At 35.2% G+C, this 22,623-nt stretch overlaps 1 protein-coding gene across 1 annotated transcript in view; it reads right to left on the bottom strand.

The window, feature by feature from the left end:
* Positions 1–19,433: 19,433 nt before the first annotated feature.
* The window catches only part of LOC129281674 (pituitary homeobox x-like), a 71,672-nt gene continuing 68,482 nt past the window's right edge, over positions 19,434–22,623 (bottom strand). The window contains exon 3 of the mRNA XM_064113216.1: positions 19,434–22,315. Within this exon, the coding sequence (XP_063969286.1) occupies positions 21,740–22,315 (576 nt within the window). The 3' untranslated portion in view covers positions 19,434–21,739. The remainder of the gene's footprint in view (positions 22,316–22,623) is intronic.

The following is a 22,623-nucleotide window of genomic DNA, read 5'->3' as shown; positions in this document are numbered from 1 at the left end:
GATTGATCTTATGAAACTTTCTCAGTCCCTACCTCTCTTTGGTGTTTCCGAAACTAGATTAAAGATGGTCATCTTCCGCCGAATACAGAGTCCCCCCAGAGGGGTCATGACACAGGTATCATCACCCTTCGCTTAAATTCTCACCTCCTTTGGAAAGGAATTTAGAAAGTATAGTCGTACATTAGGAAACAAAGGATAGTATGCGACTTAGTTGGTACAATAATGGCGTGATCTTTAAAGGTGTACATATGACTGAATCTCAAGTATGTTACATCTCTTAAAATCTCAATCATTGAAATGTTTACATTTCTACATCTTGAGATTAACACAATGATTAAAGTCTTATAAAAACACAACCCACGTAGTCCAGATGATTGGAAACTAGACAGATCAAAAGATAATCGATATTATGACTTAATCCACATCCATATTAATAAGATATTTTCTACTTTGAATGATGCGATAACCTTGTGTCATTTACATAGGCCTTTTCAGGTTATAGAGGCGCCATTATCTAAAAAAAAAACACAGATATTATTTTGATCTCTCAAACCTTTCTTGAATCTGTTATGTTTCAAAACTAAAAAGTATATATGTTTCAACATGTTCCAGTATGTTATTTGGGATGTCATGATACAGAATAAGATCAATAAGCATGATAAGTGTGCAAACATCACCAATAGACATGTACATCAGGTTGACGCAATAATTGCTTTATATATTAACTTTTTTTAATAATAAGTAACTATTTATGGTTCTTTAAAAAAATAGCAGATTCATGTTTATAATTTCAATTTCCAACTCTCGAAGTGAAATTTCGGAACCATAAATACAGGCTTAATTGATATGTTACTTTTTTTTCTTCTTCTTCTTCTTTTTTTAAGCTGGGGAGAGGGTTAATGGAGAGATGAGTCGAATGATCAAAGGATCGGAAATATTTCAGCACTTGAATGAAACAGTAGTTTATTTCACGTAAGACATGTCAAAGAAGGATGCTACTTATATCCTAAAAAACATAAGCTTTTAGAGAAAGTATTGAACACCTTTATCATCATGATCGTATACTGTTTGGCAGAAAAGTTTGATTTATGTTTTATATATACCATTCAATCATAATTGTGGACATGTACCCCGTCCGTTAGTATTTAAATGTCCATCACCAAGCTGCAATTAAACGTTGGTGAAATAAAACGACTCGCAAATTGAATCAATGAAAAATAAAAATCTATTTGAAATCAATCATAATTCTCTATTTAATAATCGTCATTAGGAAACTAATTTGCCTAAACATTTACTTAAATGTTTGAGATACGAAATGCAGGCTTTCCTCTTTTTACGGTGTGTGGCGTGTAAATTTTGGTCATATTTCTGGGAGTACCGGAAGAACTCCATGTGGGGTTACGGGTCAATCCAAGGTCAAATTCTAGGCAGCTAATTGGTCGACGACAAGAGCAATTATCACGAGGTCATGGACGAATTTATGCCCCGAGGCAAGCAGCTTGGTAAAACCTTTCTTTTATTCGTTACTCATTTTTTTTCAACTCTGAGAGCAGGTTTGATTTTTTTAATAGACATTAGTTCACCGGCATAGAGATGGGGTGGGTGTCTTGAGGGCGGGGGCCCCAAAAAAATCTCGACTAAGAAAAAACGGAGAAAATGACAGAAAAAGAAAGGTGAAAATGTGATTTGTTTATATTACTTACTTAACATTATCTCAAAATATATCAGATTTTTAATCAAAAATATTAAAAATATTAGTTTATAAATATGTATTTGAAATAAGGCAAATAAGAAACATTCCTCGATTTAGAAAAAGTTGAAAACGAAATTTTAAACTACTAGAGGATTATCTCTTGGTTCATTTTTAATTATCAAAGAATTGTCTCAGTCAAAGTTTTCCATTTTATATTCATTTTTACTTCATCCATAGCGAACACTTTTATAGATAACTTCCCAGACATAATTTCAATCTACTGAATTTGCAGGATCCCATTTATCATCAAGACCATTTTCTGCAATAAATTGTAAATTCATACTGATAATAGCCTATGCATTTAAAATAGAAACCAAGTCAGGATGAATGTAGTAATATTGTGAAGAGTTTGGTTGCAAAAGGGGTTAGGTCCACTTTGGAAAATTCCTAGAAAAATCATGTTTTTTATTCTCACTCATTGCAATATTCTTATGAGAAACTAAATTGTCATGCTGTGCTACCCTATCAGATGAACATAAAATTGGGTATAGAAGAAATCTACCAGTCTTCAATTTTTTTCTATGTATTCTTTCAAAAATTATCATTGTGGTCCTATAACCCCTTTTGCAGCCAAACTGAAATGGACATAACCCCATTTGAAAAAAAAGTGATTTTTTTTTTGCCACTTTTATTCTTTTTTTAATGGGCAATTCAACTTTTCTTTGGTACCATCTTACAGAGCTACTAAAAGTCTATACATTGTGACAAAAAAAAAATCAAATTTGATGAAAAATGGAGCTAACCCCTTTTGCAACTGAGCTCTTCATATACACGTACAAAAAGTAAAGAATTGCACAATCGTTGAGAAAATTCATAAAATACATTGGCAATTTAGACTTGATTTCAGGACATTCGTTCATGTTGTTAAAACAGTTTTATGACAATCCAAGTTGGTTGTTCAATTATATTTAATCGTATTAATCATAAATAATAATCATAGAAACATTTCATATTGAAAACAAATTGAACCTTTTACACGATTCCATGTTTTCTTTAAATTACATCGTAACCATTCCAAGCTGAATATACCCAAACCTTCGTGTCCATGATGGTAAAGCATTCTGTAAAATCTAAATACTGCACTCAGATCACCGAACAGGACATTTTCTAATTTTGCAAGCGAGCGAAGCGAGGCAGCTAAACAAAATTGATATACAAAATTATTCGAGCGCGAAATGCGATCTTATCATTTCAAGCATCGTTTTAAGGTGTAAGTTTTCAGAACTTCCTTTACTATGATATACGTAAATGATATCAAAGGTAGAATGCAAATGGTAGTAAGGCTACGTTTAGGTTAAAACATACATCATAAACTATAATCATATAGGCAGCTAAGTCAGCTATGTCCAGATTACACTGGGTTTATTTTTGACAAAAATCATACATTTTAATCGGAATCTGAAAGGCGTGTATCTTTTTCCTTGATTATTTTCATTGATCTCGGCAATTTAGTTGAATCAATTTGTATTGTAGTTGCTTTCAGCTCAGGGCCCCGTTCAGATCATTTCGTGCATTCATATTAACAGGTCCTCGATTGTGTTGTAACTTTTTATGTAAAAAAAGGTATTAACTTAATAAGTACTTGAAAAGTACTTTAATGAAAGTACTTGAAATAACGGAGACAGAAACAAGCTTAAAACATTACGAGAGTCAAATTGAATATGTATGCAGGGGAGAAAATATAAAGATAGAAAGTTATATACATATAAAAAAATAATATCTTGGCAGTAGGACTCATATACCCACCCAATGCTTGGGGAAGAGCCAGTGTATAGGTGTAGAAGAGGAAGAAGTTGATGATATTTTAATGTCGTATTATATACATGCGTCGGAAATGATCAATGCAGTGATTATAAAGTTTAAATGCATTATTTTCACAACCAACGTTTATTTTTTTTAATTCGATTGTGAATCAATTCGTTCACTCTCTCTCTCTCTTGATTCTCCAAAGGCCATTGCAAAACATTAGAGTCGGATCAACTATACCCGTATGTTTTCCTCTTTTTTCTCGTTTTTCTTGTGTGGTTTTGTATTCCTTCCTAATTCTCTTCTCTCATACTCAAATTCCATCTTTAAATGATTTTGTTCCTTTCCATCTTTCCTAGTTGCTTAATTTAATTCACTCATTTCGCCCGGATATTAATTGAAAATGTATCAATGTGTTAAGAAAAGACTATGGTAACAATTAAACATGTTAAGCCTTCGGTTTTTATTTTATGCATCTGTTTGTGGGTTCTTGATTATTCATTTTTATATGAACATTTCAAGTCTTGTTATAATGAGTATGACTTTCTTTTTCTAACATGAATTCACAATTCGTTGCACTATTAAATTTGCATTTCCCCCTAAGTGTTAAGAGAAATATGATCATTGTATTGAGCATATTTAGAGACAACTATATAGTTATGATATGATAGTATTTTTTTTTCAAAGAGATATCTTAGAATGATCGTATGTTCGCAAGATGCGAATTATGAAAGACCGTATATATTTTATTTAAAGATGTTTCATAATCACGAAGGCTCCCTTTCAACCCGTTAAATATTTTTATGAAATAATTATTCAATCAGGCCAACATGAAAACATTAGTTAATATATATTGTGTTATAGTATATTTATATTTTACATTAGTATATTCTTTCACATTATGTTGGGTTCTTGGAAGGGGGAAATAAAATAACAGACTTTCAGAGATCGATATACCTTTTTTGGAGGACACTTCGCATGCTTTTAAAGAAGTTAAATGCTTAAAGCATTACATTTTTTTATTCAAACTGATATTCATAAAAGCATGATAATTTACAGCGTAAAATTCAAAATTATTAAAATTCACATTAAAAATGATATTAACATCGTTTTTGTAATGCATCATGGTTAGACATGAACATGAACAAGCTGCGGTGAACGAATTATGATTCCATTATGAGAAAGGATAATCAGAATCGATAAGTTTGATGAAAAACTTCAAGGATTATTGGAATGAAAATTGTGCCCTTAAACTGGTTACTTTCTTAGAAGGGAGATCAGTAAGAGGATGCGACTGAGCGGAAGCTTGGATTTCTATTGCCGGGCTAGCCTGGGCAGGCGTGTCTGTCAGTCACCCCGTCAGCAGCCGCTGTGTCGAGATGTAACAAAGTCACACGAGTTGATGTAGTAGAGAAGGCTTTTGTCGGGAAATAAATATTTATCGTGGTGGGAAAAAATCCATTTCCTCTTTGGTGATGATGACAAGGGAATGCTTTAGTCTTGGTTCAGAACTGAAGTAAAAAAGGAAGAAAATGTAGTATAGATTTTTTTTTTTTTTTTTTTGTAACGCGTTCTCTGTCCAACCTCACCCTCATATTGAGCTACCAGCCATATTATCAGCACGATCAGGCTGGTAAACCCCGTGGGAACAGAACAAATCTTACGTATTGTTACTCAGACGATGCCTACAGAAATTCTTCTGTAGATAAAATTAATTTTCCATAAATCCAATCTTTGCTATTCAATGTGCGTTTCTGCCAAATGAGATAATTTATTATTTTCACGATATGATCATGAATAATTATAAGAGATGTTAAATCATGTTTTTATACTATTGTTGAAAGTCATTTTAATTAACAAATCAACTGCTATGATCCTGCATATGCAGTAAAACTAATGATAACGGAGAACACAAGGAAGGAAGGTGATTTAATGAAAAGGAATTTTATTTACCAGATGAAGATAATATCTTCATAAATTGGCCCATTCTCTCAATATTTTTTTTTAAGTCTGACTGCATTTTACAAAGTTTGTAAATTCTTCTTCTTTTTCGAGACACTCCTTGTGGTCCTGTCGGATTACTAAATGGTTAGAAAAAATAATTCACAGAAATGAAATACTATTGTGTGAAAAAAAAACAAAAAACAATAGGGATTGGTTATATGAAAACTCAAACCAACATCGTACAAATATTTACTCTGAATAAAATCACGAAAGATTAACTTTGACTCCGAAATCACTCTGTTTGAGTCACACTCCTTTGCGGATAAAAACGACCCGGAATAAGATCAAATATCACAGGTCTGACCACAATGGACTGATTTTCGGGTCAAATTGACCAGGGTGTTTTTTTTAATCAAACTGAATGTAATCAAAATCTATATTTTACCAAAGGAATTATTTAGTATTATAGGAGGAAATAATATTTTTTAAATGTCTGGTCAAAAGTGTTCGTTTGAGGACAAATGTTTGATAAATTCATGTGAGACAATAATAAAATAGTCTTTGGGACTCTGCTCATATTTTGTTTATGCATTGTTTCTACTATGTATTCTTATCTACAATATAATATAACACTATTTTAGTCAATGTGAGTATATATTTTAGCATGGTGAATAATAAACAAACAAATAAAATATCATCCAGTACTCCGTCATTAAAATGTCAGTTGTAGTTTAACGCGTTTGCAACAATCGCTAAGAGAATGTTTAACAAATTTAGTTGCAACCATACACCAACAAGTTTAAGTATTCCCATTCATTTAAGAGATTTAATATCATTTCTTTTCAATACTGAGATAAGGAGAATACAATTACTCCGACGAAATTTGAATAAACACACTGACAATGTAAATGCATTTTGGTATACCGTATTTCAAATGCAATCTTATAACTGCACAAACAAAAAGAATGATAGTTTCAGCGAATTTGGTATAATCAGTAATAATAATAATAATTATACATCATTATTATGAAAATTTAATGTATTCAATTTTGTATTCAATGTGATGGTCACACTATGTACATTGTCATGACATGCAGAAACGACTAAATGAATTTAAAAAAAATAAATAAAAAAAATTGAAAGTTTGAAGAAGTGGTGCTTTTGCGTAACAGTTTATAAGCCTATTTTTAATGCATTGTTTAAAACAATAAAAAAAAAATATCACCTTATTTCTAAATTTCTAATTATGGCACGCAAGGTAAAGAAAATGTATATAGATTGAAAGTTTGTTAGAAGAAAATGAAATGAATATTCAGTAGTTATAGTTTAAATTTATTTACATTTGTTTTAGAACCTCTTGAAAAGCCATAGGTATACCATATCACCTTTTAAATATATTTATTTAAAAGTAGCATTGCATGCACATTGCATCAAAGACCAAAAGCATATTGAATTCCAGAAACATATAATCATGACTAAAACAAAAGTTATCTCTAAAAACAATTTCCCCTTTTTTCTAAAAGGAAATAAACTTAGCGAAGCAATCTGAAATTGAATTTTTGAAATAATAAAGGGGAGGGGAAGCATACAAAGATTTAAAGAATTGTGCCTTTCAATTTCAATTAAAACAAACGAGAATTTGATATCTCTATTTCATTTACTTTGGATTGTCGGACTTTGTATGATTATGTTTTATGAAAATGAAATAAAATACCAACACCAATACCAATGACCGGTTTATATTAATGTATTTCCTAACCAATTACGAAAGTTAATAACCCCGTCACATAAAAATATTATTATTGTAACTATGCCTTACATTGGTAAGTTTCATGGTAGCCATGGTACAATGATCAATAGTCAAATAAAACCAAAGATATTGCATTACCCATTGGGTGGCAAACTTACTTTGATAATAACTTTATTGATGAAGTGAGTATTTTACTTGGCATTTTAAGTCTATCCCAAAAGTGCGCGATGTATGTATCCATAATTATGCGTGTCATTTTGTAAAATCCACTCAAGCCATGCAAACCTGACTGAGCGAGACTATGGCCAAGTATTGGGGGATAGGGACTGACTTAAATCGATTTTAAGCAAAATACTTGGCCAAATTGGCAATTGAATAGACAAAATAGGTAAGTGTTTAAGCAGAATACTGAGTAAAATCCTACTCTAAATCCTCGACTTCATATTGAATTGAATACGGATCCTCATCTCTATCTTGATTCCTGCACGACTGTGTGTTTGCAAGGAGTTCGGATTTCTCCAGTCAGTGTTGCCAGTGGGATAAGGGTGACCGCGCCTCTTGTCCTAACGTCATGTACCTCCATTTATCACCTTGCGATTATGTAATCATGTTAATATCATAATGCAATCCTGAGCATTTTATTGTGACGTCATATTCATGGGTTATCACCTTTTCTTTCATCTACCATGTTATTAGTAGATGAAAGGTATTCCTAAAGTCAGGTAGGCTGGGCCATCGTCAGCCGACACCTTCCAAGATCTCTACAGACTTCTTGGCATCCTAACTAACTTTTAAAACCAACATTGCATTTCATAATCACTCCAAGCTCTTTATGAATGCTGCAAATCTCAAATGAATTATGTCAAGGACAGGTTCAATATAAGGAGGAGGGGATGGGTCTTCCTCCGGTGAACAAAAGTTTGGAACTGTTTGAAAGAATTTTGAGATGGGATTTTTATCAAAAGCACATGCAATTTGAACATTTAAGATGGAATGTTATCACGCGATAATAAAAAGATATACCTGAGCCAGAGTATACTTAAGATATTACTTTTAAAACTGTGTGGAACTTAGATGAAAGGGCGGGTGGCTGAGGTGTGTGCAGCTCCTTGCAACCCAAACTGTTCTAAGGTCACCACTCCAAGCTTTCCCAGAGCCGTCATCCAGTTTCCCCATCTTCATCATCCCTTTCCATCTGAATCGAATTAAAGAAATATTCGCACCCTGCATGGGTCTCCTCCAAAAGACCTCCTCCTTTTTGTTCTAAAGTTTTCAAACAAAGCGCAAGAGGAGCTCCGGCCCCCATCCACGATGCTAAAAATGTAGCTCTTCATACCAATGTACGATCTTAATGCACCCCTAGGAATGATTGTGAAAACACATTTGAAAACTTGCGTGTTACATACTTCACAGATCAAAATGGGAAACGGTTCAAAATGAAATGACGCCATCATGCCCGGTATATAACATAGCGTGACTTAGGCCCACTTTGTCTTTTAAAGAAGAAATATTGTTATCATCAAACAGAGATGGAGAAGTTAGGGTTTCGGAGTTAGGTGGTAGTAACTTTGTGTATTGCCTTTAAACATACATGTAATAGGACTCTTCTTGAATTCTTATTTTCGTTCAGAAATTAAAATCAGCGATGATTTTCGCCAATCCTTCTTATATGACCGAACAAATTAAGCATGAGGTGGGACTTTCTATAGAGATTCATCAGTGAAAAAACATGAATTTTTTAATCGATAGTTTTGTAAAAACTCTTTTGACAATGTTTAATATCCTACATGTATGCAGATTTATATTTTGTATTGACCAGGGGCGGCGATCCTGGGGGCCGGGTGGGGGCACAGTCCCCCCCCACACTTTTTGAAGCACTGAAAATGCCGCAAGAAATTCCCCTTCAGGAACGTGTACTTGGTGTACCAAGTGCCCTTTCTCGTATAAGTGCCATTAAAAAAATGCCCCTCAAGGACGTGTTCTGTGTTCTGAGAAGGACCCGTTTTATGAGTTACCAAGTGCCATATCTCGTATCAGTGCCAAATATTAACAAAAACAATTCTCACGAATGTGTTCTGTGCCCCTTTCACCTGAGAAGGGTCCGTTTTATGTCTGAGAAAGAACTCCCTTGCCTTGTTGTAACTGCCCTTTCTCGAATCAGTGCCCCTTTTTACCCAAGAAAAGTGTCCCTCACGAACATGTCCTGTGCCCCTATCACCTGAGAAGGATCGTTTTATGCCGTTAGCTAGACTGCCCCTTTGCCTTCTTATAGGTACCCTTTCTCGTATCAGTGACCCTTTTTACCTGAGAAAAGTGCCCCAACGTGTTCTGTGCCCCTTTCACCTGAGAAGGACCTGTTTTATGTGTTAACGAGTGCCCCTTTACCTTCTCATAGGTGCCTGTTCTTCATATCAGATAAGTTGTCCTAGAAAACCTCTCTTTTCGTGCCCGGTTTCTATATTTAGCCCCGTTCTGCTTTCTACTGCTAGTGTGTAATGAATGAAAAAACTTGTGAAAATAATATTATACTACGTGCCTTAAGTCATGTGAGTGGGGTAGATAAGTTATTTTGTCTTTGTTTTAAGGTCATGGCCTTACGGCAGTGGGGGGGGGGGGGGGCAGTGGGCAGTTCCCCCCCTAATTTTGAAAACTCACAAAAATTCACCAAAAGTCTGCACAAAATCCATTCATTTCACTATAACAAATTGCAATAGCGCCTCAATGATAATCTCTGTCACTTCGCTCCATCGCTTTCGAGTTTTATTCCAAAAAGTTTACGCGTGCTGCCCCCCCCCCCCGGCGAAAAATTTATGCATACGGCCATGTTTAAGATAGTGCCCTTTTCGAAAGAAAAAGTGCCCTTTTTCCCCTGTGCCCCCCCCCCCCCCACTTTCAACTTCGCTCCGCCGCCCCTAATATTGACACTTACATGGCATCTGAGTCAGAAAAAAAATGGGCAAGAACGAACAGACCGTTGTCCATCTGAACCTTGTATAACAACACTCTAAGCCCCAACTACACTGAAATCTGAACAGGATTTTTTATGAGTAATGTTCAATATAGAATGAATGAGCAAACAAAGTGCAAGGGACCGAGACGACCTAGCAGAAACTTTTTTGATCAATTCAGGGTTATATTGAACAGTCTGATACAAACTTCGGTTAGCTTTTTGCAACTTTTTCAAAGAAAGAAAAAAAAAATGACAACAAGTTAACATTTCTGAGGGGACTCGCTGCGCATTACGAATGTTAATATTCACACTTGAACGGTATACTCCTCATAAAAACCGAAAGCAACAACAACAAAAAACGTATGTCCGTGTCGGACTTTGCTTATCGGAATGTCTTATCACTCACATTACCTTAATACAAATTAATGTAACTATGATAAAAAATTATATAAAAAAACATCAAATCAAATACATAGACTATCCCCATCATAGCCCGCCCTTTATTTTGTATTAAAAAAAGCTTTGTGTAAGATTTCCTTTCCGTATGTATTGTTTATATTAATATAGTTCAAGATTATTAAAATGTATAATTACGTTGAACGCCATGAACGACAGAACTTAGTGGTGACAGGTTATTGCATTATATGTTTTGGCTAATTAGGTCTGAATAAAAAAACAAACACTATAATGAACACTGCCTTGGTTATTTAAATGACTATATACCAGAATATTATGGACTCTAAATCGATTATTGTGATATCATTTTCAAGTAAAATCAAATTCAAGCTTTTGTGTTACCTAATATCAGACACATTGAAGAACCCTTTATTGTGTTTCAATCTTAAAGAGCTTCGCTGACCAGCATTTGTTTGAGAAGTGCTTTGATATGGATTCTAGCTTTAAAAAAGATGGTTGAATAATTGTTTTTTCTTAAAAATTCAAATTCAAATTGTATCAAAGCTAATTTGCGTATTGCCTTTTGTATAAGAGACATCAGAGTTAAACTAAAAAAAGCCTAACCAATATTGAGTAAAATGGAAACATGCATGTTTGTTGGGTAATAATTCATCAAATATTTTGTAAAGTTTGCGCAATGTTGCGTTGAAATTTGCCCTTCAAACATGCATTTTGCCCAATATTGTTGGGAAAAAATACCCAGCAAATATGCATATTCCCTTTCTTCCCAATATTGGGTAAATTTTTACGCTCTGTTTTTAAAGTGTACATAGTTTCCTTTCAGGCTAGATACAACAGCTTAGGCTCTTGTACATGTTTTGGAGATAAAGAGAATGGCTAATATAACTCACACCAGGGTCCCGTAACAATGAAAGGTTAGCGATTAATCATACGCTTGATTTTTACGATTGATTGTACATTGGAGTCAATGTAATCAATCGTAGAAAAATATTATACGATCATTGCAAAGCTTTGTGTTACGTGTCCCAGAACAAAACGATATTCATTTGGTTCGTATAAAACGATGGCACTTGTCCTTGACATTTGAGAATACCCCTAATCTCAAAGTTCATATGGGAGATCTACATCTAACGTAGATCTGTGTAGGTAAATTTGTGCTACATGCGTATTTGTGTTACAGGCGTATACCACCACAAGCTTTGCTTTTTAGGGAATTACGCCTTCTTCTGTAAACAAATCTATTTATATAATTATACCCTTTTATAACAAATGATTTTTTTATAGATTAAATTGAAAAATGATATTTTGTGAAAATGGGAAAAAATAATTTTACTTAAATTTGAATTAAATTTGAAAAAAAACAAACCATTTGGTCTACACCTGCTGAGTCTTCATTCCTCTTGGTCTCAACCCACGTGATCTTATACTAGTTTCTGTTTCTGTTTTAATATGGTAACTCCCGTATAAGGAACTCGGTATGACAGCTTTTTGCTGTTAAACGCCAAGCTGGTATAACCAATTACCTAGGAAACATTTTACGTCTAGTTTTAATCAGTCACTTGACTGAAATTATAGACGACAGATATTGCTCTCGGGCCTTTTTATCAAAGTGGGGACAGTGGTAGAGTGGGGATTCGAACTCACAACCTTGCGATTATGAGTCCCATGTTCTAACCACTAGACCCCACTGGTTCGTCTACAACCAACTCGTAACATAGATGGCTCGTGGGCTGTATGATAACTCGTAACATACATGACTCGTGGGAGGTATTATAACTCGCAACAACATGACTCGTGGGAGGTATTATAACTCGTAACATAGATGGCTCGTGGGCTGTATGATAACTCGTAACATACATGACTCGTGGGAGGTATTATAACTCGTAACATAGATGGCTCGTGGGCTGTATGATAACTCGTAACATACATGACTCGTGGGCGGTATTATAACTCGTAATATAGATGGCTCGTGGGCGGTATGATAACTCGCAACAACATGACTCGTGGGAGGTATTATAACTCGTAACATAGATGGCTCGTGGGCTGTATGATAACTCGTAACATACATGACTCGTGGGAGGTATTATAACTCGTAACAAAGATGGCTCGTGGGCTGCATGATAACTCGTAACATACATGACTCGTGGGCGGTATAATAACTCGTAATATAGATGGCTCGTGGGCTGTATGATAACTCATAGCATACATGGCTCGTGGGCTGTATGATAACTCGTAACATACATGACTCGTGGGAGGTATTATAACTCGTAACATAGATGGCTCGTGGGCTGTATGATAACTCGTAGCATACATGACTCGTGGGCGGTATAATAACTCGTAATATAGATGGCTCGTGGGCGGTATGATAACTCATAGCATACATGACTCGTGGGAGGTATTATAACTCGTAACATAGATGGCTCGTGGGCTGTATGATAACTCGTAACAACATGACTCGTGTGTTGTATGATAACTCGTAACAACATTACTCGTGTGTTGTACGATAACTCTTAACAACATGGCTCGTTGTCTGTATGATGACTCGTAACCACATGACTCGTGTGTTGTATGAAAACTCAAAACTCCATGACTTGTGTGTTGTATGGATTACTCCTAACTGCTAACTGTTAAATTTGAATTGCCACGATGAATGTCCATCAATTTTCATTTAATCATTCCGTATTCAAACAGAAGGTAAGACAACCTTTCCTATCCACAATATTTTCCTCACAGTTAATTTATGGTGAATTTTGTCATATTATGTATAATTTAACCCACACCACAACTCAATAAGATTTGTCATTAATTCATTATATTTTGTCATATTATGTTATCTTATGCCTCTTCCATAATATTGTTCTCATATCACGTTTTTAATCTTTTTTAGTTGTTACATAAATCTATAAATGTTATCTATGCCCTTTCCTATGGTAATTTAATTACCATTGTTTTATTTTTCGATTGTTAAACTTATGTTTTTATCTTCATGCTACTTTATTTTAATTATATTTTTGGGATTCAAACTTGTACGGGGTTTTCAAACCTTTTTTTTATCCCTTGACTTATTTTACTTTGTATGTTTTACTTGGCTAAATAAATACAAATACTTAACTTGAAAATACACCCATGTTTATATATTTTCATATCTATTTCATTATTTCCCCTCCACTGTCTAAGTTTGGCTCACGAGTAAAATAGCAAATCTTCGTGATCTGAATATGCTACTATTTCACAAACTGCCAGGCTAAAATAAACTTTTCAAAGGTGAGAACTTCGTTTCGTTTCCCTCTATACCTGTTTCCCAGATTTTAGATGGGAAAAAGCAAAATTGCCAAACATGAAAAATTGCACAAAACTGAAGCGTTTCCCCCAAAGCGCCTGGCTCTCTCCTCGCCGAGCTTTACCTGGTGTTCCCCACCATCAACCATCAAAGCGACTCTTTCGATAGACACACGCCCTCACTGGTGACGATTGATGATCAAATGCGAGCCAGGATTCACAAGGTCAAAGGTCATTATTTGGCTTCGATTCTCTCCACAGAATATCGACTGGCCTCTCTCCAAGGCCGTTGGGATCGAAATTGTCTTCCTAATGTTGCACAGATAGGCCCTAGGTACTCATTATATTTATAGAAATGATCTGATTCTTTTTTTTTAAGAATAAATTTGACGATGTCCGTCGGTGTAACTAAATAAAAACGAAACTTCCCATAGGACTTCATATTACCCCCCTGTCTCTCTCTTCCCCTCTCTCTGCACATAGATAGACCATCATGACCATAAACATAAAAGAGTTATGCATGTGTGCAGTTCCTAAGGACTTTAACATTGACGAGAGGGGTACAGGTTTATTTTCAATTCACTTAATGTCAATTCGTACAATTCGTACAATTACCAATTCTTCTACTAACAATTGATTCGTCCACTATCTACATGGTCTAATTGCAATTTCGTCTAAAAACTAGTTGGTCCAATAGCCATTCAGTCCATATACAATTTGGTCTAATTAGACTTAATTAGTTAATTAGACCAAAGAGTTAAGAGTTAATTTAGCGAAATTTATAAATTTATGTTACTTTACGAAAAAATGTAGAAATTTGTGAAATGGAAGAAAATAAATGTTCATTTGAATTTCATTTGAATTGAATTGACTTATCAGAATGGAATTCAAATATTGGTGACATATTCTAGCTCAATATCCTGAAATCTATTTCATATTTTAACTATTCCCTTTCATTTCCTTTCCTTTTTCCCTTTTTCTTATTATTTTTAAATGTTTAGTAGGGCAATACACCCATAAAAAGACCTAAAAATTAACAAAGATGACCGAATGAAAGGGGGAAGAAAAGTACACTCAATCGACCGAAAAAAAGCAGGGAGAGTGAGAAGGGGTGAAATAAAGAAATCATATGAACGAAAGAAATAAGAAAATAGGGGAAAATAGAGAAATATGAAAGGAAATGAAGAGAGGAACATTATTTTAATATACCCTGAAACACCACTCATTTACACCCTATCACTTCATGTAAATGGGATTTTTTTTATTTCATATAAGTAGTGATCATACACTGTTAAAAAAACAGAAGATTTTACAGAAGAAAAAAAACCAGATTTTACAGAAAGAAATAATCAAATCATTCTGTAAATTGTTCTAACAGGAAAGATTTTATATATTTTTTCTACAATTTTACAGAACATGTCTGTTTTAAAACAGGGGGAAACAGTTTTATTACAATAAATTTGAAAAGTTACATACACCACTTACTAATTTTCCGTGATTTTACACAAATGCGTGTCAGATTGCAGAGCAGTAAGATTACAGGTGTTCTCGAGACTCTGCTGCAGGAATTTTTGGGTTTTTTAAAGTAAAAATTTTCTAACAGTGTAGTAATATAAGTGGCATCTGGCAGAGCTCATTTATTACAAATAGATTTATTAATTTATTCATTTGCTCCCATTTATGAAATAGAGGTACTAAGTAATACGTTTAGATCAGTGGCGTTATGAGTTTGTATGGGACAAACATTTCAAAAAGTGGTAAAAAAAGTGAGCGCGCAAGAAAGATTTGATCTTTTTAATACAAAAAAGTAATTTTGTGATAGATTTGAAAATGTATAATATTTCACCTTTTGACTTTCATTTTCTTTCCTTTTCTCTCTTTTTGTTCTTGGTGATGGCAGGGCCAAGGCCAAGATCCCAATACGCTATTGTGTGAAATATGAAATGTGTAGGGGGCAGTTTGTAGGCCTATAACAAGCCGGGGTTCAAAGGGGAAAGTAAAACGAGAAAACAAGTTGAAATGAGACTATCCTATCCTGGGGATGTACATCCAATTCGCCCTTGAACTTGCGGCTCGGCCTGAATCTATTATATCTGGTGTTATCCTTTGCACAATGGAATAACAAAGACCTTTTTGCTCAAAATGGATGTATTGTTTTTATAGTGAAGGAGGGAAAGTGCAGTGACGAAATGAACCCGAGATGATATCCGTTTATTAATTCATTCACTAGTGGAGAATCATCACCCTGATCGTTGTCGTCATCATCACCATCATCATCGTCGTCATCGTCATCATCAAAGTCATCATCATCATCATCATCATCATCATCGCCATCATCATCATCGCTATCATCATCATCATCGTAATCATCATCATCATCATCATCACCATCATCATCATCGTCGTCGTCCTCATCATCACCATCATCATCGTCGTCATGGTCATCATCAAAGTCATCATCATCATCATCATCGCAATCATCATCATCGCTATCATCATAATCATCATCATCATCGTCATCATCGTGGAGCGTTGTGGCCCAGTGGATTAGTCTTCGGACTTTGAAACAGAGGGTCGTGGGTTCGAATCCCAGCCATGGCGTAATTTCCTTCAGCAAGAAACTGATCCACAGTGTGCTGCACTCAACCCAGGTGAGGTAAATGGGTACCGGTAGGAAGTAATTCCTTAAAAAGCTGTGTGCGCTATGAACGCCTAGATTAGCCGGGTAATATAGGAGCGCCTTGAGCACCTAACAAGGTGGATATGTGCGCAATATAAATACCCTATATTATTATTAATCATCATCATCATCATCATCCTCATCATCATCGTCATCATCATCGTCAGTGCATCACTACCACCGTCAATTACTCCAGCATCACCGACATCATTAAATCATCATCATCGTTCCAGCATCGTCACTTTTGGAGGTGCCGTGGCCGAGTGGTCTAAGGCGCCTGACTATAGATGGAAAGTCCGCATTCGATCCCCGGCCGCGGTACCGTGAGCGAGGCATTTAATCGGCGATGCTCTTTTTTTTATCCTGCCGCGACTCAAATAAATGGAGATGCTGTACGCATTCTTGGTAACGAGGTGTGCACTTTTACCACAGCCATCAAAACCATTGACATTAGGCCTGGGTATATCCTGGATGTCAGGATCGGGGGGGGGGGGTACCAAACATTTCTGAGACAAGCAAGATAAGGGGTTATCATATCGAAATTGGACACTAAAAAATGACAAGACATTAGTATAAAAAATCTTTCTTGGGGCAAAATAATACCACAGGATACTATTTGTGTACAGATTTGAGAAAAGAAAACGAGTTGGTGCTATCAGGAACTGCCCCTCATTATCATCATCATTATCGCCATAATCATCATCATCATCATCCATGTCATCATCATTATCACCACCACCACCACCAATGACCATAATCGCCATAGCCAATCATTATTACCATCCCACCACCCCCACCACTATCACCATCATCATCATATCATCACCACCACCACCATAATCATCATCATCATCACCATCATCATCATCATCATCACCACCACCACCATAATCATCATCATCATCAACATCATCATCACCACCACCACCACCATCATCATCATCATCATCTACACCACCATCATCATCATCATCATCACCACCACCACCATCATCATCATCCTTTTCATCAGTATACCGTCATTGGTATACCGTATGTTGGTAATGACCCCACATTTAGTTCATCCCCCATCAAAATACCATGGTACCGTCCTTGGTCAAACATTATTCTATTTAAGTTGTTCAGTCCATTGATCCAATCGTTTGGTTTATATGTTTATTCATCACGAATATAGTATTCGATATTCCGGGTAATGACCTATCTATTTCAGGCTATGCTTAATATATGTAATTTTAATTTTTGATTAATTTTTGTATAATTTTTGTATTTTTCTGTTAATTTGTATGTTTGTTTATGGTCAGTTAAATGTTATATTACGTCGAGGACAAGCTATTGATAGTACCCGGGTATTGTTTCTCCCTCCACTTTTTAAAATATTTTGTTAAGGTTGAGTGTTTTGTTTATTCACAGTAAATATTGCATGTATTTCTATATTGTTTCTTTCATATTCTATCTCGTCAAAATGAACAAGACAAAATAAACCCATTCGATCAGAAATCTCCTGGATAAAAAACGAAAATACGGAATTTAAGGGACAAGTCCACCCCAAGAAAAAACTGATTTGAATAAAAAGAGAAAAATCAATAGAACACTGAAAATTTCATCTAAATCGGATGTGAAATAAGAGTTATGATATTTTGAAGTTTCGCTATAATATGCTCATCCAGGACGGTACGCAAATAAGGGGACTGATGACGTCACACACTCACTATTCAGTTTTTTTTTAAATGAAATATGAACAATTCCATTGTTCTAAGAACAAATTTTTATTCCTCCTGATCACTGCTTTCAGATTTCATAGCCCTTCATCGACTATCTAATTTGCACTCCAGTGAGTTATGCACAATTTATAACTGTTTTGGGAAATATATTAGCGAAAATTTAAGATGTCATAACCTTCTTATTTAAACATTTAAAACAAATAAACTTTTCATCTATACACCCCGTATAATTCACTGTTTTGAATATTTTCATTAATAACGATGACCTCATCGTACTTACACTTATCTCCTGTACTTTCACATTCGATTTCGATGAAATTTTCAGCGTAACGCTTATGTGATTTTGTTTCTGTAGATTTAAACCAACATTTTTCTTGGGTCGACTTGACCGTTAACTCTGACCATTGGCGGCGGAAGTCAAAAAATTTAGGGGGGGGGACCACCAAATTTTTTTGACAAGCAAAAAAAATATAAGAAAAAGGTCATCAACGAAAAATTTAGGGGGGATCGTCCCCCCACCTCAAATTTAGGGGGGACACGTCCCCCCCCCCCGCCGCCTATGACTTTGACACTCAAGCATGAAGTTTGACCATCCCGGAACTCTCTTCTGAAATCCCTATCTTGTCCGAAAATACTCCATTACATTACAAACATGCCAAACGTTATTTTCATCTCAAATTTGGGATCGACAGTAAAGACAATTATTTTTCATTTGACCAACGGACATTCGACCAAGTTGTAATTCATTTACAGGGTGTTGGGAATGTTGGAAGGGTGGAAGAATGTATTTCATATACACTGATATAGTATAATTTTGATGAAATAAACGCTCTTTCCCTCCATTCAGTTGTAACATTTCTATATTAAAAAAATAACCGACCCCTTCCCATCCATTTCTCACGGCACTTTTCACATTTTCACTTTTTAAACGAGAAAACAAAATCCCTTGTTTTCTTAAAGGACAAGTCCACCCCAATAAAAAAGTTGATTTGAATAAAAAGATAAAAATAAAAAAAAATTGCGAAACTTCAAAATGTCATAACTTTCTTATTTTACATCCGATTTTGATGAAACTTTCAGCGTTATGCTAGTTTGATTTTCTCTATTTATTAAAATCAACATTTTTTCGCATGGACTTGACCTTTAATGATGACAATAGCCGCAGCACTCCAATGAATAAATCAAATACAAAATTATTATCATATCTTAAAGTCCACCGTTTATTATATAGTAAAAAGGGTCACGAGTTGGTCAATATACGTTTGTAGAAAAAAAGAAAGATTGTGAACAGTATACGCTCAGCATATTTTTTTTTCCTCACAAACTATTTCGTTTCCAAGATTTCACACTCTCATATTCTCCGCTTAATTCATGAATACACCACAATCTTGTTTCCATGGAAACGTATCATCTGATAGTCACATGACTAAACATAATTATTTACATCTCACTTTCTTTGCATAAAGTTACCCTTTTTTAAAAACAACTTTCTACATTTTCTACATGAAATCTTCAGCGAAGACAAACAAAGGTGTCGTTTAAAAGATATTAACAAAAGGGATCAGACGCCGGTCTTGAAAGTAAAAGATACAAATTTTCTGGAGATCAAACATATTTGGACACAGTCATGTAATAATCGCAGAACATTAGTAAGGAAACAATAAATGTGAAAAATACAAGGAATAAATAAATAAAAACACAAATGCCACAGATATAAAGATGCTGATGAGGATACTCGATTAATTTTTGTAATATAACCTGGATTTCACTAGAAAATTCACCTAAAACATTTCCCTGAATTCGTTTAGGAACAGGACAAATGATGAACCCCGTCCAAAATGAATTGAAATACCGCAATCAAATACGGAATTATGTGGTATTTTAAGACAAAAGGACAATTTTTAGGTTGCCTTTCATGAAATACACGTAGCCGATCTAAATCCCACGTGATATTTCAAACAATAACAGTTTTTGGAAAGACACTGATCAAAAGTGAAAATTCTGAATGAAATTATAATATCGAACCTGAAATGAAGTATTTAAAAAAAAAAATACTTGTGGAAACTTTTAACCGAATGGCTTGCCCAAATGAGAGAACCACTACTTCTTCTTAGGATACAACATGATTGGGGGAGACACAAAACAGGAAATTGCGAAATATTTCCCATTAATATAATCTGGTAATTATATGTTAAATTACCATCGTCCTAACTTACAGAGAATTAAGTTCATCACGCAATACGTCATTTGGAGCTAATGTAATTCGTATATTTGATGTTTTTACAATATTAGGCACTCGGATGTGTTGTGGAAATTGAGTGTAACGTATACTGACAGTGAAGAAATATCCGTTGAATATAATTTCCAGAATTATGAAGCAAATCAGTGTGTGAGCCTAAAGCTGCTCGGATTGGCCTGCGTTGATCACAACGCTTGACTTTCATTCGCTTCCTCAATATGTAAAACACGTAACGGTTGTAATGGTGATTGAAATAAACCAATAAAAAAATGAAAGAAAAAAATCTTACAACTTTGACACGACAGCATATCTAAATTTGATCACAACTTCGTGAAACAGTGGAAGAAAAAAGTAAAACAACATGAATGCGAATCATTCACAAAACCATCACAAAACAGACATTTAAAACAAATAATCTTTTCATCTATACACCCCGTATAATTCACTGTTTTGAATATTTACATTAATAACGATGACCTCATCGTACTTACTTATCTCCTGTACTACTCTTCTTCATTTATAGCACCATTATTTGGAGTTGCAAAGTTGGAAAATGTATTTCTCCAACTCTATATAGGCCTTGTACTTTACAATCTGCATGTCATTGTCAGATATTTGTACAGAAAGGAGATTAGGCCTAACATACATGAAGATGAAATTATTTTGATTTCCTTTATAAAATACCTTTATGAAATAAGGCACGTGGAATGAATGATTATCCGTCATGAATTAAAGAACTGCCTACTCTTTTAACTTCATGTACTTGATAATGCCATAACCTCTGTACTCATAATTATATAATGCAATGATTTTTAAAATCGATTGGTTATACTAAATGAAAATTACTATTATTTCTAAGAGCATGGCCTTATGGGGAAAAATATGCACGCCCATGTATGCATAATTATGACACATTATGATAAGTCTGATTTGGGCTTAAATATTCCACACGGTAATTAATCGGATAATTAAAAAAGATGATGAGAAGTCGATATAGGAGTTCAACATGTTGAATGAACACCATCAGTCTGTAATAATCACGCGATCGGTGAATCATTGATATTTCTTCTTTCCGTATTTATATCAAATCTTGAGTTGAGTTGACGGGAAAATAGGCATGATTGGTTACTGTGATAAAACACATCGTTCGCATCATAAATATTTGATAAACCAATCGTCTTTCGTCATCTTTTACATGGCAAAAACATAGAGGAATCTGGAATTAGTATACGATGACGACAACGTCACATCTTCATCAAATCAAGACGGGCCACTGAAACTAGTGTACTGACCAGCGGCATACTGGCAAGCTGAGAAAGTCGGGCTCTGTCTGACGGGATATGTCAGACCTGTCATGCTCGTCATACTCTCCGAATGCTGCTTTGCTTTCAGACGTAGCGATGCTATGCTATTCGTACAGGGCTCCCGATAGACGTACGGCGTCCCCGGCGCCGTGGCGTAAGGGCAACCCGGTGCGGCACCGGCTGCGGCTGCCGCGGCAGCATTGTTCAAAGTGTTCAGTTGGGAACCGACGCCATTGACGGGTGCGGCGGGCGAGAACGACGTTGTCATGCTGGACTGGGGATTGAAACACATAGGTTGACTGGTCACTGACAAGGGATTCACTGAATTCAACGGCCACGCAAATCCTTTTGAGCTCATAGGTGCTGTGGGTTTAGTTGACGCCCAGTTACTGTATGAATACCCCGAATACAAGCTATCGTCAAACGGTTGCATTAGTCCATTAAAATGATGTTGTCCTAATCCATTCTTTAGTTCATTTAGTTGATTGCGTTCACGCTTCCTCCATTTAGCACGGCGGTTCTTGAACCAAATCTGCAAAAAGACAAATGAATAGAAAAAACAATGAGCCATATATATTTCATTTCATTTCGTTTATTTCCAACATTTACCATTGGTTTCGTACGTTTTGATTTTCGGATATAAGCAAATTTCGATACGTACAAAGATTATAGTCAAGATTAAATTATAAACATGCTTGGGAAGGAGGAGGCTGCTAAAAAGCTGAGCTTGTTAGCTGCAGCATCCCAATACTCTTGTAGATAGAATATACCTCCTCCTCCTCCTCGTCTCGATCGCTTATTCAGATACAGAATAAGGGATCGATTAATAAAATTTAACAA

This window comes from Lytechinus pictus, chromosome 18, assembly GCF_037042905.1.
Source record: "Lytechinus pictus isolate F3 Inbred chromosome 18, Lp3.0, whole genome shotgun sequence".
Lineage (NCBI taxonomy): Eukaryota > Metazoa > Echinodermata > Echinoidea > Temnopleuroida > Toxopneustidae > Lytechinus > Lytechinus pictus.
This window is presented reverse-complemented; position numbering and strand designations above follow the sequence as displayed.